At 37.3% G+C, this 15878-nt stretch overlaps 1 protein-coding gene and 1 long non-coding RNA gene across 3 annotated transcripts in view; both read left to right on the top strand.

The window, feature by feature from the left end:
* Positions 1-11770, top strand: part of map2k6 (mitogen-activated protein kinase kinase 6) — a 50575-nt gene extending 38805 nt beyond the window's left edge. The window contains exons 6-12 of one of the 2 annotated variants that reach the window (XM_049464316.1): positions 2466-2582; positions 4218-4269; positions 6270-6397; positions 7044-7121; positions 8693-8832; positions 9642-9687; positions 11396-11770. In XM_049464316.1, the coding sequence (XP_049320273.1) occupies positions 2466-2582; positions 4218-4269; positions 6270-6397; positions 7044-7121; positions 8693-8832; positions 9642-9687; positions 11396-11473 (639 nt within the window). In that variant the 3' untranslated portion in view covers positions 11474-11770. The remainder of the gene's footprint in view (positions 1-2465; positions 2583-4217; positions 4270-6269; positions 6398-7043; positions 7122-8692; positions 8833-9641; positions 9688-11395) is intronic. The other variant, XM_049464317.1, reaches the window with a different exon arrangement.
* A 7-nt stretch (positions 11771-11777) lies between these two features.
* Positions 11778-15643, top strand: LOC125781162 (uncharacterized). Its single transcript, XR_007424290.1, has 2 exons — positions 11778-12701; positions 12766-15643. It is a non-coding gene; the product is annotated as an uncharacterized LOC125781162 (long non-coding RNA).
* Positions 15644-15878: the final 235 nt, after the last annotated feature.

Here is a 15878-nt window from a genome sequence, read left to right as displayed (position 1 = left end):
TTGTTGGGATAGAGGGGTAGGGTGTGATGATTCTTGTTGTTGGGATAGAGGGGTAGGGTGTGGTGATTCTTGTTGTTGGGATAGAGGGGTAGGGTGTGGTGATTCTTGTTGTTGGGATAGAGGGGTAGGGTGTGATGATTCTTGTTGTTGGGATAGAGGGTAAAGTTAAAGGTTCATTGGGTTCAGAGGGTAAAATTGATGTTTTATAAAGATTAATCTGATTTTCCTGCCAGTAAGAAACACCTTTAACTACATGTTTAAACAAAGCTAAAGCCCAGAACAGTAGTTTACGGGCTGACGTCTGGTTTGGGTAGTTGATAGTCGATATAATTAAAGTGTGTGTGTGTGTGTGTGTGTTTTATATTGCGTATGTGTTTTATATTGTGTGTGTGTGTGTGTGTTTTATATGTTGTGTGTTTTATATTGTGTGTGTGTGTGTGTGTGTTTTATATTGTGTGTTGTGTTTTTATATTGCGTATGTGTTTTATATTGTGTGTGTGTGTGTGTGTGTGTGTGTGTGTATGTGTTATATTGCGTATGTGTTTTATATGTTGTGTGTTTTATATTGTGTGTGTGTGTGTGTGTGTTTTATATTGCGTATGTGTTTTATATTGTGTGTGTGTGTTTTATATTGTGTGTGTGTGTGTTTTATATTGTGTGTGTGTGTGTTTTATATTGCGTATGTGTTTTATATTGTGTGTGTGTGTGTGTGTGTGTGTGTGTGTTATATTGCGTATGTGTTTTATATTGTGTGTGTGTGTGTGTGTGTGTTTTATATGTTGTGTGTTTTATATTGTGTGTGTGTTTTATATTGCGTGTGTGTTTTATATTGTGTGTTGTGTTTTTATATTGCGTATGTGTTTTATATTGTGTGTGTGTGTGTGTGTGTGTGTATGTGTTATATTGCGTATGTGTTTTATATGTTGTGTGTTATATTGTGTGTGTGTGTGTGTGTGTTTTATATTGCGTATGTGTTTTATATTGTGTGTGTGTGTGTGTTTTATATTGCTTATGTGTTTTATATTGTGTGTGTGTGTGTTTTATATTGCTTATGTGTTTTATATTGTGTGTGTATGTGTTTTATATTGCGTATGTGTTTTATATTGTGTGTGTGTGTGTGTTTTATATTGCGTATGTGTTTTATATTGTGTGTGTGTGTGTTTTATATTGCTTATGTGTTTTATATATAGTGTGTGTGTGTTTTATATTGCGTATGTGTTTTATATTGTGTGTGTGTATGTGTTTTATATTGTGTGTGTGTGTTTTATATTGCTTATGTGTTTTATATTGTGTGTGTGTGTGTGTGTTTTATATTGTGTGTTGTGTGTTTTATATTGCGTATGTGTTTTATATGTTGTGTGTGTGTGTGTGTTTTATATTGCGTATGTTTTATGTTGTGTGTTTTATATTGTGTGTGTATGTGTTTTATATTGTGCGTGTGTTTTATATTGCGTATGTGTTTTATATTGTGTGTGTGTGTGTTTTATATTGTGTATGTGTTTTATATTGTGTGTTGTGTGTTTTATATTGCGTATGTGTTTTATATTGTGTGTGTTTATGTGTTTTTATATTGTGTGTGTGTGTGTGTTTTATATTGCTTATGTGTTTTATATTGTGTGTGTGTGTGTGTGTGTTTTATATTGTGTATGTGTTTTATATTGCGTATGTGTTTTATATTGTGTGTGTGTGTGTGTTTTATATTGCGTATGTGTTTTATATTGTGTGTGTGTTTTATATTGTGTATGTGTTTTATATGTTGTGTGTGTGTGTGTGTGTGTTTTATATTGTGTATGTGTTTTATATGTTGTGTGTGTGTGTGTGTGTTTTATATTGTGTATGTGTTTTATATTGCGTATGTGTTTTATATTGCGTATGTGTTTTATATTGCGTATGTGTTTTATATTGTGTGTGTGTGTGTGTGTGTGTTTTATATTGCGTATGTGTTTTATATTGTGTATGTGTTTTATATTGCGTATGTGTTTTATATGTTGTGTGTGTGTGTGTGTGTTTTATATTGTGTATGTGTTTTATATTGCGTATGTGTTTTATATTGTGTGTGTGTTTTATATTGCGTATGTGTTTTATATGTTGTGTGTGTGTGTGTGTGTGTTTTATATTGTGTATGTGTTTTATATTGCGTATGTGTTTTATATTGCGTATGTGTTTTATATTGTGTATGTGTTTTATATTGCGTATGTGTTTTATATGTTGTGTGTGTGTGTGTGTGTTTTATATTGTGTATGTGTTTTATATTGTGTATGTGTTTTATATTGCGTATGTGTTTTATATTGCGTATGTGTTTTATATTGCGTATGTGTTTTATATTGTGTGTGTGTTTTATATTGCGTATGTGTTTTATATGTTGTGTGTGTGTGTGTGTGTGTTTTATATTGTGTATGTGTTTTATATTGTGTATGTGTTTTATATTGCGTATGTGTTTTATATGTTGTGTGTGTTATATTCAGGGTGATGTGTGGATCTGTATGGAGTTGATGGACACGTCACTGGATAAGTTTTATAAGCAAGTTCATGAGAAGGGCAAGACCATCCCCGAGGACATCCTGGGAAAGATGGCTGTCTCTGTGAGTACAGTGATTTTAGCAATATATTTACAATATTTTATTTGAGTGCACACACCCATACCCATATATATTACTGTATTTTTCAGACTATAAGGCACATTTAAGAGACACTATTTGGGTGCCTACATCGAAGTGAGCAAGGATGTCGCTATGTTTCCCTTTTAATGGAATTTTTTTTGGGGGGGGGCCAGAAGGAGAAATATATGTGCAGTCAGGGGCCACAGACTCAGTAATAAACAACAAATAATGAAATATACCACTTAAAAAAAATACATTTACTTGATAACTATCATTTACACACCATTTTACCTGACTGAGTTACTGTTTTTATCTATCTTTGCCTGAAGTTTTCTGCATTCTCTGTTTATTTTTCCGTGTATTTAGAGTTGCCATGTTCTACCAAAAGGAAGGAAAGGAGATGAGGAGAGTTTTATTTAGGGTTTATGTGATAGCGAGCGACACCTAGTGTTCAAACTTTGAATCTTACATTATAAAATCCTGCTTAATAGCGGCCAACTTTCATTTTATTTCTAAGATACCTCGCGGGCCAATCAAAAAAAGGAAACGGGAAGCAAATGGCCCGTGGGCCGTAGTTCGGTCGTAGGCTGGAGCAGCATTGGCATTAGCCACAGCTAGGTAATGCTGCCCGATAGCGTTAAACTGAAGAACCCTGAGTGTTCTGGTAGCCTAGGGTGATATTAGCTGGCGGTTTGTCCAAAGTAGCTTGTTTTTTACATGGTAAACACACAGACTACAGTCCAGTGTACTCATCTCCGAAAGGCAAAAGAGCTAGCGCTTCGGTTAGCAGGTAATGCTAATGCTAATACTAACACTGCTCCAGCCTTAGTGTTGGAGAAACTTCGCTGAAAACTCACCCATATTTACTTCAGTGGAGTGTCTTTACTGCTGCTTAATACCTGACTGATAGAATTCATACATAAGGAGCTCTTAAATTAAAGAATTGTGTAGAAAAGTGCAGCTTATAGTTCGAAAATACAGTAATGGAGTCATCAGATTACTCAACCAATCAATAAAATAATTAAAACTAAAACATTAAGCTTACAGGTTATATACAGGTAATCCGTGGTGGTAATTTTCTTAATATCAAATAAATTATTTTAAAAAAAGTCGGTACCACTTTAAAATAAGACTGCCTTTATAAAGGGTTTATAAATGGTTTACAATTAGATTATTAATAGTAACTAATTAGGTTGTAAATGCCTTAAAATCATTAATAATCAGTTATAACACATACGTAGAAAGGGCAACAATGACCTGTTGTTTGCCAAATAGTGAACTATATTACACAGCCATCTATACTGTTGCCCTTTCTATGTATGTGTTATAACTGGTTATTAATGATTTTTAAGGCATTTACAACCTAATTAGTAACCATTAATAAACTAATTGTAAACCATTTATAAACCCTTTATAAAGGCAGTCTTATTTTAAAGTGGTACCAAAAAGTCACATAAAACTATTGATTAAAAATGTATATGGTAGACCTCCCATTGTTCTATATGATTTTATTATGTTTCTTAATGTTGTGCATTTTCATCTGATAGTGAAAACTTTTTGTTTTATTAATATATTTCTGTAAGTGTGATTTCTGTCACTGTGCTTTTGAATGTGCAGATTGTGAAAGCTCTGGAGCATCTGCACAGCAGACTGTCTGTGATCCACCGAGGTGAGTGATCAGCTTTATATTAAACTAACAGATCAGATCAGAGAGATACTGTACTGTATCCACTCCATTAAAATTAAGAGATCTTACAGTAACTACAGACTTATACCTTATACAGATCAGTTATCAGTTTCTCTGATTTTGCTATTTATAGGTTTATGTTTGAGTAAAATGAACACCAGTTTTTACACCAGGAGTAAAGCAGCATAAAGTTATCCAAAAGCAGTGTGTAAGACTGGTGGAGGAGAACATGATGCCAAGATGCATGAAAAAAAAAACTGTGATTAAAAACCACCAGGATTATTCCACCAAATATTGATTATTTCTGAACTCTTAAAACTTTATGAATATGAACTTGTTTTCTTTGCATTATTTGAGGTCTGAAAGTTCTGCATCTTTTTTTTTGTTATTTCAGACATTTCTCATTTTCTGTAAATAAATGCTCTAAATGAGAATATTTTTATTTGGAATTTGGGAGAAATTTTGTCTGTAGTTTATAGAATAAAACAAGTAAGCTTAAATCTAAGCTATAGCTATAGTAATTAATTAAAATCCACCACTAGTGCACAGCAGTGCTCTGTATTTGGAATCAGACAGGAAGTAAAGAGTCTGAGACGTTTTAATCTAGAAATACTGAAAGAACGATTTCATCACAACCTCCACCCATCCTCTTCTCTGAATGAGCTGTACTTCCCTTCCCCCTCTTACTGATTACTCTCTCCTTTACTCACAACTCTTAATAACAGATACAGTCCTTTACTCTGGAATTCTGGGGGAGATTTTAGATTTTACAGCTTCACTTCCTGTTTAAACCTCGCGGTTTCCTCCTGAGGAGATCTGAACTAAATAAAGAACTGAATCAAGAGCCGTTTATTAATATTACTGTCTGCTTTAACTCACCTTTACATTAAAAAAAATCCTAGATGCCACGTTAGCCCTGTAGTGCCCTGTAGTGCCCTGTAGTTCCCTATAGTGCTCCATAGTGCCTTGTAGGGTGCTGTAGTGCCCTGTAATGCGCTGCAGCACCCTTTAGTGCCCTGTAGTGTGCTATAATGCTCTGTAGTGCTCTGTAGTGCTTTGTAGTACCCTGTTGTGAGCTCTAGTGTCCTGTAGTGCGAAGTCATGCCCTGTAGTGCCCCGTAATGTGCTGTAGTGCCCCATAGTGCCCTGTAGTCTGCTGTAATGTGCTGTAGTGCCCCATAGTGCCCTGTAGTCTGCTGTAATGTGCTGTAGTGCCCCATAGTGCCCTGTAGTCTGCTGTAATGTGCTGTAGTGCCCCATAGTGCCCTGTAGTCTGCTGTAATGTGCTGTAGTGCCCCATAGTGCCCTGTAGTCTGCTGTAATGTGCTGTAGTGCCCCATAGTGCCCTGTAGTCTGCTGTAATGTGCTGTAGTGCCCCATAGTGCCCTGTAGTCTGCTGTAATGTGCTGTAGTGCCCCATAGTGCCCTGTAGTCCGCTGTAATGTGCTGTAGTGCCCCATAGTGCCCTGTAGTCTGCTGTAATGTGCTGTAGTGCCCCATAGTGCCCTGTAGTCTGCTGTAATGTGCTGTAGTGCCCCATAGTGCCCTGTAGTCTGCTGTAATGTGCTGTAGTGCCCCATAGTGCCCTGTAGTCTGCTGTAATGTGCTGTAGTGCCCCATAGTGCCCTGTAGTCCGCTGTAATGTGCTGTAGTGCCCCGTAGTGTCCTGTAGTCTCAGCCTGAACCCTCGGCGTGCCCCAGGCTGGTGTGAGGAGAGTGTGAGTGTGAATATACTGTTGGGTGGGTTTAGTGATAACCGTCTCCGCCGGGGGAAATGTGTTCCGCTGTTCTGAAAATAGTTTTTATTTAATAAATTGATTTTAATGCTGATTTAATATGCTGGTATTTCTGTGTTATTATTCTGTGTTGGTGATATTGAGATATTTCACATAAATATCCGTTTATAATCCCCCGCCACAGTGGAGCAAAAATCTATTTTCCTCTCCTCACTCCATTTCTCTCTCTCTCTGTTCGTTTTTTAGATGTGAAGCCTTCCAACGTCCTGATCAACATGCAGGGTCAGGTGAAGATGTGTGATTTTGGGATCAGTGGGTATCTGGTGGACTCTGTGGCTAAAACCATGGACGCTGGCTGTAAGCCTTACATGGCGGTAAGTTCACTCACTGTATAACTTTACTGGGAGATTATAGCCCGAAAAAAAAAAAAACTCGATTATTTTACAAAAAGAAATCGATTTCGATTCGATTTTTTTCCTCCTACTAAATTTCAAACTACAAATGACAAAAAAATGGTTCAAAACTATGTTTACCTTTATTTTGGTTTTATTTTAATCTCTCTGTATGCATATTTGTATACACGCCATAAATATACGGCAGAATAGTTTTACATTTAAACTCCACTGATATAGTGAATTATCATGTGATCTGTTTGGTGGTCAGACTGTTTTTAGTGTAAGAACAGCTCAGTGTAAACATTAAAACAACAAAACATGGAATAGTGTGAGGTAGTGTGTGTGTGAGGTAGTGTGTGTGTGTGTGTAGTGTGTAGGTGGTTTGAATGTTTTATGAATGGAAAGAGGGAAGCTCTTGTTGTGAGGAAAAGCTTAGTTCCTAACAGTGCTGTTAAACTTTCCCTCTCTCTCTCTCCCTCTCTTATTCTCTCTCTCTCTCTCTCATTCTCTCCCTCCTTCTCTCTCTCTCTCTCTCCCTCTCTTATTCTCTCTCTCTCTCTCATTCTCTCCCTCCTTCTCTCTCTCTCTCCCTCCTTCTCTCTCTCTCTCTCTCTCTCTCTCTCAGCCGGAGAGGATAAATCCAGAGACCAATCAGAAAGGCTACAATGTGAAATCTGATATCTGGAGTTTAGGAATCACCATGGTGAGTCTGAACTTTATTATTGTGTGTGTTTATGGATGGATGGATGAGGGGGTGGATGGAGGTGGATGAGTGTAGATGGATGTCACTGAGTCAGTGTGATTTAAAAACTCTTAAAATTGTTTAATTGAACATATAATATTAAAAAAACAGAATGCAGGCGCTTTTAAGGTTTTCTAATTAGATTAAATGAAACATTTATATGGACGAAGTGTTTTTACAGTTCTCTATTTTGCTATAAAGGTGTTTACATTCATCATTCGTCTTTCTCTAAAGGATTGGAAACTTTATAAGAATAAAAACTACTAATTTTATAACTGTAAAGAAGGTGTTGATGTATTCTCTGCTCCTGCGGGAGAGATATTATAAAATTACAGTGAACTACAGGATCAGTGCAGCTGATGAGATGCTAGAAACTGTAGAAATAAGGAGGTGGTCATAATATTTTGGCTAAAGTGTCATGTGTTGTGTAGCAGCAGATTATTATGGTGTTGTGTGTAAGTGTGTAGTAGTATATGGTGTAGTGTGTAAGTGTGTAGTAGTATATGGTGTAGTGTGTAAGTGTGTAGTAGTGTAGTAGATAAGCTGATTGGTGGTGTGTGTAAGTGTGTAGTAGTATATGGTGTAGTGTGTAAGTGTGTAGTAGTATATGGTGTAGTGTGTAAGTGTGTAGTAGTATATGGTGTAGTGTGTAGTAGTATATGGTGTAGTGTGTAAGTGTGTAGTAGTATATGGTGTAGTGTGTAAGTGTGTAGTAGTATATGGTGTAGTGTGTAAGTGTGTAGTAGTATATGGTGGTGTGTGTAAGTGTGTAGTAGTATATGGTGTTGTGTGTAAGTGTGTAGTAGTATATGGTGTAAGTGTGTAGTAGTATATGGTGTAGTGTGTAGTAGTATATGGTGTAGTGTGTAAGTGTGTAGTAGTATATGGTGTAGTGTGTAGTAGTATATGGTGTAGTGTGTAAGTGTGTAGTAGTATATGGTGTAGTGTGTAGTAGTATATGGTGTAGTGTGTAAGTGTGTAGTAGTATATGGTGTAGTGTGTAGTAGTATATGGTGTAGTGTGTAAGTGTGTAGTAGTATATGGTGTAGTGTGTAGTAGTATATGGTGTAGTGTGTAAGTGTGTAGTAGTATATGGTGTAGTGTGTAGTAGTATATGGTGTAGTAGTATATGGTGTAGTGTGTAAGTGTGTAGTAGTGTAGTAGATAAGCTGATTGGTGTTGTGTGTAAGTGTGTAGTAGTATATGGTGTAGTAGTATATGGTGTAGTGTGTAAGTGTGTAGTAGTGTAGTAGATAAGCTGATTGGTGTTGTGTGTAAGTGTGTAGTAGTATATGGTGTAGTAGTATATGGTGTAGTGTGTAAGTGTGTAGTAGTATATGGTGTTGTGTGTAAGTGTGTAGTAGTATATGGTGTAGTGTGTAAGTGTGTAGTAGTGTAGTAGATAAGCTGATTGGTGGTGTGTGTAAGTGTGTAGTAGTATATGGTGTAGTGTGTAGTAGTATATGGTGTAGTGTGTAAGTGTGTAGTAGATAAGCTGATTGGTGGTGTGAATGATATCTGGTTGTTGTCAGATCGAGCTGGCGATCCTGCGCTTCCCGTACGACTCGTGGGGAACGCCGTTCCAGCAGCTGAAGCAGGTGGTGGAGGAACCGTCACCACAGCTACCTGCAGACCGCTTCTCACCTGAGTTTGTGGACTTCACATCAAAGTGGTGGGTCACGCCCCCAAACTCACACCTCCAACTCACATTCGCACCAACATCTACACTTCAGTTTCTGAATCAGTTTCTCTGATTTTGCTATTTATAGGTTTATGTTTGAGTAAAATGAACATTGTTGTTTTATTCTATAAACTACAGACAACATTTCTCCCAAATTACAAATAAAAATATTCTCATTTAGAGCATTTATTTACAGAAAATGAGAAATGACTGAAATAACAAAAAAGATGCAGAACTTTCAGACCTCAAATAATGCAAAGAAAACAAGTTCATATTCATAAAGTTTTAAGAGTTCAGAAATAATCAATATTTGGTGGAATAACCCTGGTTGGTTTTTAAGTATTTAAAAAGTATTTAATAAGTAAAGCCTCTTCCCATTCTCTGCGGTTTTTATTAATTTTTTACATTGATTTTAATATTAAACACTATATTAAAGTACACACGCTAAATTATTAATAATTATAAAACAGAATGTTATAATTATACTTTATATTCAGACTTCTCTTTGAGGACAGATCTACACACTCTTCTACAATGTAGAAAATATATTAAATACAGAAATAATGTTTAAAAACACTGAATGAGAAGAGGTGTGTCCAAACTTTTGACTGGTACTGTATATACAAAATTATTAAGATTTATTAGGAAAACTTATTAAGAATTAAGCTAAATGTATTAAATGTTCTTTTAGAGAGTCAGGAAGTGTTAAATCACACAGTTGATTTATATATTCATAATCTTTATAATTATCTTCTTATATTCTGTATTTTTTTGTTTCTCCTTTTATTTTTTGCTCTTAGCTTAAAGAAGAATTCCCAAGAGCGGCCAACCTACACAGATCTCATGGTGAGTTTCTGATTTCACTGCTGCACTTCTCTGCTCTGACCACTAGAGGTCAGTCTCTCACTGCTGATCCGCTCAGGTGTTTAACGAGCACCTGTTTAATCAGCGCAGGAGGAGGAGAAGAAGAAGAAGAAGAGAGACTGAGTGATAATAATGTTCCACTAATTATTAATATACCTGCAGATCAATAAAACACATTTAATTAAATTTCAGATGATTAGATGAGACAGACACACAGACAGACAATTTCTGTGTCTGTATGTCTTTCTGTCTGTCTGTCTGTCTCTGTGTCTATCTATCTATCTATCTATCTATCTATCTATCTATCTATCTATCTATCTATCTATCTGTTTATTCTGTATTTATCTATCCGCCTCTTATCTGTCTGTTTCTTGTCTGTCTGTCTGTCTGTCTGTCTGTCTCTCATCTATCTGTTTCTCTCTATCTGTCTCACTGTCATCTGTCTGTGTATCTTTCATCTATTTGTCTCTTTCTATCTGTTTGTCTCTTATCTGTCTATGTCCTGTCTGTCTGTCTAACTATCTGCCTGACTCTTGTCTGGTCTGTTTGTCTGTCTGTCTCTCTCTCTCTCTCTTCTGTCTGTCTGTCTGTCTGTCTGTGAAGAGACTTGTGTTAAATGAATGAATATATGGATGTATGAAATGATGTTTTTCAGAATATCAGGTTCAGTCTGTAAACTTTAATATTGCTGTTTTATCTCGTGACTGTAGTGATTATAGAAAGCCCTAAACTGTAAAAATGACAAATATAGTTCATACAGTTTTGATTAACTGTCTGCGTGGTGATTGGATAATCCCTGATTTTACACTGAACTCTATTTTTAGTGTATAAATAGTTAAATTGTGTGTGCAGAACTTTTTTTTTTACAGTTAACTTTTTTTTAAATTGAGTTTTGTAGATTAACTGCTGATGATGATGATGATTATGATAAAGTTGATAACGATAAAGATGATGAGGATGAAGATAATAATAAAGTTGATGAAGAAGATACAGATGATGATAAAGCTGATGATTACAATAGAAATGAAGATGAAGTTGATGATAAAGATGACAATGATAAAATGTATGATAATAGATAATAATGATAAAGAGGATAATGATGCAACTGATTATGATAAAGATGATGATAAAGCTGATGATAGCGATAAAAATGATGATACAGATTATAATAAAAATGATAATGAAGATGATGATGATGCTAATGATGAATATGATAAAGATCTTGAAGATATTGATGATAATGATCAAGATGATGATAAAGATAAAGATGAGGATGATTATGGTAATGATAAAAATGATAATGATGATTATTATAATGATTATAATGATTATAAAGATGATTATAAAGATTAAGACAATGATAATAAAGATGATGATAGAGATGAAGATGATAATGATGAATATGATAAAGATAATAATAAAAGATGAATATGATAAAAATGATCTTGAAGATATTGATGATAATGATAAATATGACAAAGATGATAATGATCAAGATGATGATAAAGATAAAGATGAGGATGATTATGGTAATGATAAAAATGATAGTGATGATTTATAATGATTATAAAGATGATTATAAAGATTAAGACAATGATAATAAAGATGATGATAGAGATGAATATGATAATGATGATTATAATTATGATAATGATCTTGTGTTTACCTGTAACTCTCTCTCTGCTTGTAGCTCCACCCCTTTTTCACCTGCCACGACTCCAAAGAGACAGACGTCGCTAGCTTTGTGAAGGGCATCCTCGGCGAGTGAACACGCCCCCTCGCGCCGACACCGAGCCGCCGGCCGGCGGGCGGGACTATTCCACAAAACATAAAAAAAAAGCACCAATCGCAAGACTGACACCTGTAAGACACACCCACCTCAGAGGCATCAGTGCAGAGGGAGACTCGGGAGAGGCCGGGGGGGTGGAGACTGAAAACGTAACAAGGGGGGCTAGGGGCGTTACCTAGCAACACAGTGTGTGGAGTTGGGCAGGGGGCGGGGTGTGTGCCTATATGTGTGTGTGTGTGTTAGCGTGAGCCTGATTGTGTGTGTGTGTGTATGTGTGCGTGTGTGTGCGTGCGTGTGCGTGCGTGTGCGTGCGTGTGCGTGCGTGTGCGTGCGTGTGCGTGTATGTGTGTGTGTGTGTGTGTGTGTTAGCGGAGGGTGTAACAGTCCCGAGATCTGATTTATTTTTCTTTTTTTCTTTTGTTTATTTTGTTTATTTTGTTTTTCCTACATAAAATTCCTGCGTTCATTATTTAACACGTTCAGTCCAGTTCAGTCCAAAGCCAGTTCCACCACGTCATCAATTCATCAATCAATATATTGATCTATTATTATTATTTTTGTTTGTTTTAAATAAAGACGTCTGTTGAAGTACCTTACGTCACATCAGTCATCAGTCTTTTACATTCACACACAAAAACACCAGATAATAAAATACGACAGAGCGATATAGATATATTTATATATTATATAAATGTGTGTATATACTCAACGACTATTGTTTCCAGGATGTATTATTAGAGTGCATGATGATTATGATGAGATATTATTATATATTGTGGGGTTTAGGGGTTTGGGGTTTAGACGAAACATCGCCGTTATTTGAGGAGGGATGATGCAAAAACGTCTATTTTTCCTTTATTCTTTCTTTGATTTGTTTTTTGTTTTATATTATTTCCGAGTCTTTTGTTAGCAGAGCTAGGTGAGATGATGTGTGCTGTGGTTTGGTACGGTGCACCTTTACCTGCCAAGATAAAGGTGGAGGTCAGTAATCGAGACCCTCACATAACCCTGTGTTCACACTGGTAGGAGGCGAGTTAAATTTTCTCAATTTTTTTAATTATGCCTGAATTTTTCCAAATATTCATCATATATAACAAACAGAGCATCATCTGCTGCTAAAATAAGCCTCTCAGTAGATCATGCTGCTGCTTCTCCATCAGCAGCCGGAGTCTGAGAGAGAGAGAGAGAGAGAGAGAGAGTACAGTAGGTCATGCTGTTTCTCCATCAGCAGCCGGAGTCTGAGAGAGAGAGAGAGAGAGAGAGTACAGTAGATCATGCTGTTTCTCCATCAGCAGCCGGAGTCTGAGAGAGAGAGAGTACAGTAGATCATACTGTTTCTCCATCAGCAGCCGGAGTCTGAGAGAGAGAGAGAGAGAGAGAGAGAGTACAGTAGATCATGCTGTTTCTCCATCAGCAGCCGGAGTCTGAGAGAGAGAGAGTACAGTAGATCATACTGTTTCTCCATCAGCAGCCGGAGTCTGAGAGAGAGAGAGTACAGTAGATCATGCTGCTGTTTCTCCATCAGCAGCCGGAGTCTGAGAGAGAGAGAGAGAGAGAGAGAGTACAGTAGATCATGCTGTTTCTACATCAGCAGCCGGAGTCCGAGAGACAGAGAGAGAGAGAGAGAGATAGAGAGAGAGAGAGAGAGAGAGAGTAGAGTAGATCATGCTGCTTCTCCATCAGCAGCCGGAGTCCGAGAGACAGAGAGAGAGAGAGAGAGAGAGAGAGAGAGAGAGAGAGTAGAGTAGATCATGCTGTTTCTCCATCAGCAGCCGGAGTCCGAGAGACAGAGAGAGAGAGAGAGAGAGAGAGAGAGAGAGAGAGAGTAGAGTAGATCATGCTGTTTCTCCATCAGCAGCCGGAGTCTGAGAGAGAGAGAGAGAGAGAGAGAGAGAGAGTACAGTAGATCATGCTGCTTCTCCATCAGCAGCCGGAGTCTGAGAGAGAGAGAGTACAGTAGATCATGCTGCTTCTCCATCAGCAGCCGGAGTCTGAGAGAGAGAGAGTACAGTAGATCATGCTGCTTCTCCATCAGCAGCCGGAGTCCGAGAGAGAGAGAGAGAGAGAGAGAGAGTACAGTAGATCATGCTGCTGTTTCTCCATCAGCAGCCGGAGTCTGAGAGAGAGAGAGTACAGTAGATCATGCTGTTTCTCCATCAGCAGCCGGAGTCTGAGAGAGAGAGAGTACAGTAGATCATGCTGCTTCTCCATCAGCAGCCGGAGTCCGAGAGAGAGAGAGAGAGAGAGAGAGAGTACAGTAGATCATGCTGCTGTTTCTCCATCAGCAGCCGGAGTCTGAGAGAGAGAGAGAGAGAGTACAGTAGATCATGCTGCTTCTCCATCAGCAGCCGGAGTCCGAGAGAGAGAACATTAGGTCATGCTGCTTCTCTCTGCCTAGTGATGCTGTGTGATGATCTACTGGTCGCAGTTGGAAAAGAGGCGGAGTCTGACATCACATGTATTGGAGGAGGTGTGCACTGGTCCTGATACTCCTAGTATTGGAGGTATTACTAGTGATACATCTGTGTTTTAAAGAGGATAAAATACTCCCTAAATAATCAAATACCAGCAATTATAGATTTATACAAAATTTAACAACCAATATTCTTTACTGCAGGTTTATTAACCCTGTGCATCTTTAGACTATAGCGCCACCATATGGTGAAATAATAAAGCAGCGACTTGAGTAAGTCTTATTGTTTAAATAAAAAAATTAAAAACGTAAAAATTCAATTTTGATGCAAGGTATCATAATATAATATATCACAAACAAAAATCGAACGATATATCGTGATATTGATAAATTGTTCCACCTCTGGAACAAAAATCTTGTGTTGCTTGGTTCTCGCTATCTTTATATCGCAATATCTGTCAATCTCTGTCGCCACCTAGTGTGAACGCAGGGTAAGTGGTGGGCGATTTATGAATATTCAGACTATTTTTCGCCCCTAAATTGATTTAAATTAAATTAAAATTTAAATATTGGTATTGGGACACTTTTTTCAGCTACATGAGAAATAAAAAATAAAAACAGGCTTTTACAGATTCAGATTCCACCAATCAAACCGGAGCATCGCGTGCCCTCCATGAAGTGTGTGTGTGTGTGTGTATTTGTGTGTGTGTGTGTGTGTGTGTGTGAGATGGTTAACTGGGGATTAATTGGTATCTTCTGGTCTGTTGCTTCATCTAGTCCTCTGTTCTGAGCCAATCAGGAGTTCTCGCTCTGTGTGCAACTGCAGTTCAACTGGAAATTACTATTATTGCTATTATTATTGTTATTAAAATGACATTATTATCATTATTATTATCAATATTTTATTATCAACACAAGTACATATGTATTAACCGTCTTGAGGTGTTTTGCAGTTTCTGTATTTATTGTAACTGCTGTTTTTTCTCATTGAAAACTTGACATTTTCTTTTTAATTATAAAGGTATGTGTGTGTGTGTGTGTGTGTGTGTGTGTGCACGCGAGAGTGAATGTGAGTGTTGTTTGAATGTGTTAGCTCACGCAAAAAATGACTGTGTGTGTGTGTGTGTGTGTGTTAGAGTTTGGACACTCGTAGCGGACACTTCTCTGAAAGTCGTGACTCTGAAGCCTAATTTGTGCCTCTTTATAGAAATAAAACCAGACCTACGATTCATTAAACAAAATACACAAAAAACTACAAATCCCACAATGCTTTGTGTGGCAGATCCGTGCTTTGCTACCCTCAGGTTCTGGATGGTGGGGTGGGTGGGTGGAGGGATAAGTGAGTGTGTGTGAGTGTGTGTGAGTGTGTGTGAGTGTGTGTGAGTGTGTGTGAGTGTGTGTGTGTGTGTGTGTGTGTGTGTGTGTGTGTGTGTGTGTGCTGCTTTGGGTTACTGGTTCTTTTTATGCAAAAAAAAAAAAAAAAAAGAAAACAAAAATAAGAAGCTCTGTTTGGTGAAGACAGTGAGATGATTTGATATATTTTTTTTTTGGGATTTATTATAATTATCCCTCCCATGGTGTGTGTGGGTGTGTGTGTATTAATGTGTGTGTGCGCGCGAGTGTGTGTATTAATGTGTGTGTGTTTGAGAGCAGTGTATAAAGAATGAATAATGAGCTGATTCCCCTGTAATTGTTATACTGTATGATTTAATCCATATGATAAAGGTTCCCCTCTATTCCTGCTGCATCTCTTTACTCTGTTCTGAATAATTTAAACCAGAGACACACAAAACGAATATATATATTATATTTACACAGGTGTTGGATAATGAAAGTGAAACACCTGGTTTTAGAGCACAGTAATTGATTGTGGTGACGGACAGTTCTGGTGGAAACAGGAGAGTTGAGGTGCACATTGAATTCTGCGTGATTTGATCAGCCGTGGTTTTATGTTTTTTGGATACAATCCGG

This window comes from Astyanax mexicanus, chromosome 15, assembly GCF_023375975.1.
Source record: "Astyanax mexicanus isolate ESR-SI-001 chromosome 15, AstMex3_surface, whole genome shotgun sequence".
NCBI classification, from domain to species: Eukaryota; Metazoa; Chordata; class Actinopteri; order Characiformes; family Acestrorhamphidae; genus Astyanax; species Astyanax mexicanus.
The sequence above is the reverse complement of the archived record's forward strand: the minus strand, read 5'-3'. Positions and strand labels throughout refer to the sequence as shown.